Genomic DNA, 5,228 nt, shown 5'->3' with positions numbered 1-5,228 from the left:
ATAAACAAAAAAAAAATTCTCAAATATGATGAATGAATTTTAACTCCAGAAAAATTAAGATGACAAAGAATTAATATATACAAATGTTGGAACAGAATTTGACACCAAATATTTCAGTATCGACAATATTACTGAATAAAAAAACCATATTGAACTCCATCCAATTTCAACTGCAATTCTATATAAAATCCCAATAATACCACAACCAGAGATGGGGTAAAGTATCCAGATTCCAGAGTGGCCACTCTCACACACACGCGAATATTCTCACATCTTATCAGTTTATTGTACATTTTAGTTCATTTTACTGTGTTTAATTTTTAATAAAATAATTTAAAATATTTTTTGATTACATAATATATATATAATGAATTGAGAAGATAGGAAGAGAATCCGGAGATATTCTCATCGCACACACGCTTTTCTCTTTCTCTTTTGTCCCAACAAATTAAACCCATTTAATGATGAAATTTGTTTTATTTTAGCAACGTGCCTCCTCCTCCTCCTCCACTCCCCACAGCCCATGGAAACAAAGACAGAAATCCACGTGGGTAATTCCAAATTCCTCAGAAGGGCATTCCCGTAATTACACACCCTCTCCGGTTGAAAGTTGGAAACACCCCCATTTAATAAACGCACCATCTCTATCTCTGCAAAATTCTTCTTTTCTTTTCTCCCAAGACTCTGAAAAACCTCGCTCAGAGAGGAGAAGAAGACGACGACGAGGAGGAGGTATTGAACGAAACGGTGTCTCTTGTCGAGAGCTCCGTTAATGGCGAGCGGGTGGGTGAAGTCGCTGCAATGCAAGTCGAGAGCCTTCGAAGACGTTTACCATCCGAACCCCAAAAATCTGATGAACAGCGCGAGTTGCAGGAAGAGCGTTCAAAACATCAAGGACGTCATCGACACCACAAAATCCAGAAAACCGAAGCCCTTGCCGCCGCCGGGTCCGCCGCCCAAGCGGTCCAAACCCAAACGCCTAGGGCGACCCACAAAACCCGAACGCATATCGAGCCCAACCCATCAACTCCGAACCCGGCAACCGCGACCCCATGATCCGTTTTTACCGTCCTTGACGGAGCTCCCGGAGGGCCACCCGTCGCGCAATGTCGTCGAGATTATCTTCCACACCAGCTGGGGCCCCAAGGCGTTTTCTGGACGGATCGAGATGATTTTTAAGGTCCAGAACGGGTCCAAGACCGTGGCCCGGTTTGAGGAGCACAGGGAGGTCGTGAAGGCGCGGTCCCGGGCCGGGTCCAACGGCGGGGCACAGTGCGAGGAGGAGAATGCCCGCTGCGTGGCGGACGGAAACGAGGTGATGCGGTTCCACTGCCTCGGGCCCGCCAGCTCCGGCGTCGGGGTGTACGACGCGTGCAGCGGTGTGTGGGGGTTTCACGGCGGAAAGGGTAAAGCGATTTGTACGTTTTCCGGTAGCGGCGTGGCCCACGAGAGCGCGGGTGCGGGTGGGGCCAGGGGCCGGAGAGCGATGATGGTTTGTCGGGTCGTGGCGGGTCGGGTTTCGAAGGAGCTGGAGCTTGATTCGTTGTTGGATGGCCGGGTCGGGTTCGACTCGATGAGCGGAGGCAACGGCGAGTTGCTGGTGTTTGATTCACGCGCCGTGTTGCCGTGCTTTCTTATCATCTATAAACTGTAAAAATACAATGTCGTTTTTCTATATATTTTTGTGAGGTTTCTATCACACCTTGTGCTTGCATTTATCAACTCAATTTTTTTTTTCTTTTACTTTTTGATCGGTTATTTGGATATTTTGGGTGTGATTTTTGGAAAAAAAAAATTGAGTTGATAAGTGCTTAATTAACCAGTTTGCCGTTTTTATTCCTCTGTGATTACTGTCATGTTCATATTTTTTTTCTGTATTACTAATGTAATTAATGGGTTTCTATCGCATGATTTTGTTTCCGTTATGACATTCCACCTGATTTTTTTTCTGTTTGGATAATGAACTTGTTAGTAGAAACTTAGCTTAGATGGTGATTAGAAATTTAGGAGTAGTGTTTAAAATATTATCATCAGTGAAAATATCGACAGATATTTAGACAAAATATAATAATTTCTCTAATATTTAACAATTGTGTTAAAAATATCGATAATATTTGTCAATTTTAGCTCAAACTTAAGAGTTTCATTGTTTCCAATTTTTTTTTTTTTGATATTTTGAATATTTTCAGAGAAATATCGACTGTAAAACGCAGGAGTAGGTTTAGTTGAAGGTTCGAAAAGCTAGGACTGGGAAATTTTGAATTTGAATTTTTTTGATAGTAATTAGCATTAATCTGTTGTTATTATGTTTTTCATGATCACAATATGGAATTTAAACTGGTATTATAACAGTCACCAACAAACGTAATGATGAAAATTGTGGGATCCACTCTATAACTAATCATTAACTGTATAATTCTTTTTCTCATTACATTCATTAAAAAATAACTTTAAGCAACAATATATTTATGAGACATAATTACAGTTGAATACAAGAGTACATGAAGGTGATGAAGTTGACGAAGGATTATGACTAACAAATAGATGTTTGGTTGTTGAACTACTATTGAAGTCTTGCTTTTCACTCTTAATTAAATCGGGTTAGAAAGAACTAAGATTCATGGGATTTAATCGTCAAACTACTACTGTAGCATACTTCCTTAATGCTTAGATCAATTAGAAAGAACTAAATCCATGATAGAGCATGCCCCGCCCCATCCCTCCAACCCCTATTATTTATTTTGAACAAACAAGATAAGCTTTGAACAAACAAGCTAAGCTTTACAATGGGTTTGACATAATAATGTAGTTCAACTTCATTTTTGACGATAATCAAACCTAAAACCTCTCACTTACAAGTAAAAAGGAATACAATCAGACCGTAGTATTAAGTGATAATAATATTTTATTTAGATCCTAATCAATCAGTTATTAGACAAAGCATGCAATTTTAAAGTCAATACTGTATCTTGACCGGGGATTAGGTGTGGGGTCCACTCCAAATCGAATTTCAACGATCCAAACCGTTTATTTTGTTAGTCTCAATTCATAGATCATCCTTGCAAAAATTTAATTCAATCCGAAACTATTTGCCTATTTAATTATAAAGATCAAATTTCATTGTTTCTTATATAACAAAGTATTCGTTCATTTCCTTGAACCCAACTAGATGTCTTAAACATTTCTGATTTAGCTAATATTTTGCAAGGATGATCTATGAATCGAGACTAACAAAATAGACGGTTCGGATCGTTGAAATTCGATGTGGAGTGGGCCCCATACCTAATCCCCCTTCCCTTAAGCAATCTGTGTATATATATAATTTTGGTTGTTAATTCAGCAGCTAAATTAAGTCGCCACGAACTAATTTCATTAGTCAATTATAATATATAGATCGGAATGGTAATTTCGGATACATGACTAGATACAAGACTCAAAACCTACACGAACAGTATGCTATGAGCATGGCATGAATACAAGACTCAAAACCTACACAACAAGGATTTCTTTCTGCTGTTGAAGGAATTACTTGTGCAACTCAAAAGTACAATCTTAAAAAAGAAAGAAAAAAACCTTTACATCTCTATGGCTATTTTTCTTGGTAGAATTGTCGAGATTTCATAGCGTCACGACCCAATATTATTGTCATCGATACTTAAACAACATAGACGAGTTCTCCAGATTTTGTTAAAGGGATAGAAAATGAAAAGCATAGATGTTGTTTTTCCAATATAAGTAGTGGTAGTTGGTTTTGTTAGTTAGGTTTTGAATTTTCTGTTTTCTGCTGTTGTTGAAGACTGAAGAGAGATGCATTAAAATAAATTTTGGATATGGTTAGGAGCGTCCGTAGTGCGTAAGGTTTCTCTTTCTGGGTCCATACCTGCACTAGGAAAGCAATTTATAAGTAACAGGTTTACTGTCATATAGCATCACAGTTTACCAATGCAATGTTCCACCCATATCCCATCTTTTCAAAGTGTTTCAACTTCTTAATCTTCATTTGAGGATTACATCGACAAAAAAAATATCATTTGAATAAAAAATTATTTAGTCATCCAAATATATCAAACAACTCGACGGTGTGTGAGTATCAGTAATACTCACGATGAACCGTCCATTTATTTGACTAAAATGATTTTTTATTCAAATGATTTTTTGTATATATTATCTTCAAATGAAGATAAAGAAATTAAACGAATTTAATTATAAACTTTATACATTTAAGATACATTATTCACAAGGAGTAAGATATGTACGTTATTCACAATGAGTGAGATATGTACATTCCACAAGACAGCAAACTCGTTCTATGTAAGTCGTTCTGGTGAAATAGGCGTCCCTTCATTTTCTGAGATTTGTCATATTCCACTGGCATCCCTCTCAGTGACTAGTCTGAGCAGCTGCTGGAGGTGCTGACTAAGCGTAGTTTGGTTGAATGTGGGAAAGTAGAGCGCAAGTCACGCAATTGTTTTGCTGCCCAAACCATTACATGGCTTAAGAGAAAATGAAAGGTATATTGGTCGCAAATCACAATCTTTGATGTGCACCTTGTGCCCTATAAAAATGTAATTCCAATCCAATTCCATGCATGTTTTTCAAGTCAAGCAAAAAGTAAAATATTATTCCATCTGCATCTGCTAAATGCTTTCATTCTACAACTAAACAAATTGAAACTTCTCTATCAAAGAAGACTAGAGGCACATGAAACACAATGTTCATTTCCTAAGATCAAGCAAGAGTTTTTCTTGTTTAAATTTGTTTTCTTTTAATTGAAGCGGGTGATATTCTGACCTATCTTTTAAAAGTTGACTAAAATAAGCATAAAGTTATGAATGGTTACACAATTGATACTTTTTACAATCTAACGAGCAAGTCAATTGTATACTGCTCTACCTAGGACCTTTTGGGAGCTCACTAGCTTCAGGTTCCATCAGAACTCCGAAGTTAAGCGAGTTTGCACGAGAGCATTCGCAGGATGGGTGATCCACTGGGAAGTTCTCGTCTGAGTTCCCAGAAACAAAACCGTGAGGGTGTGGTAAGGGCCCAAAACGGACAATATCGTGCTACAGTGGAGTCGAGCTCGGGATGTGGTGGGCCCAGGCCGGGATGTGAGAGTTAAGGTTGTTGGTTTTTTGTGCTTGACAAAGAACTATGAGGATGAAACTCAACATTTGCTGAAAATAAGGTTCTAAAAGACGCTAGACGCTAGACGCTAGTCATGTGGCATG

General features: G+C 38.3%; 1 protein-coding gene across 1 annotated transcript; it reads left to right on the top strand.

Annotated features, from left to right (window-relative positions):
• Positions 1 to 483: 483 nt before the first annotated feature.
• Positions 484 to 1,925, top strand: LOC103444024 (uncharacterized). The gene has a single exon (XM_008382931.4). It carries the CDS (start codon positions 773 to 775, stop codon positions 1,652 to 1,654), a length of 882 nt encoding a protein of 293 aa, XP_008381153.1. The 5' UTR covers positions 484 to 772; the 3' UTR covers positions 1,655 to 1,925.
• Positions 1,926 to 5,228: the final 3,303 nt, after the last annotated feature.

This window comes from Malus domestica, chromosome 04 (genome assembly GCF_042453785.1).
Source record: "Malus domestica chromosome 04, GDT2T_hap1".
In the NCBI taxonomy this organism is placed as follows: domain Eukaryota; kingdom Viridiplantae; phylum Streptophyta; class Magnoliopsida; order Rosales; family Rosaceae; genus Malus; species Malus domestica.
This window is presented reverse-complemented; position numbering and strand designations above follow the sequence as displayed.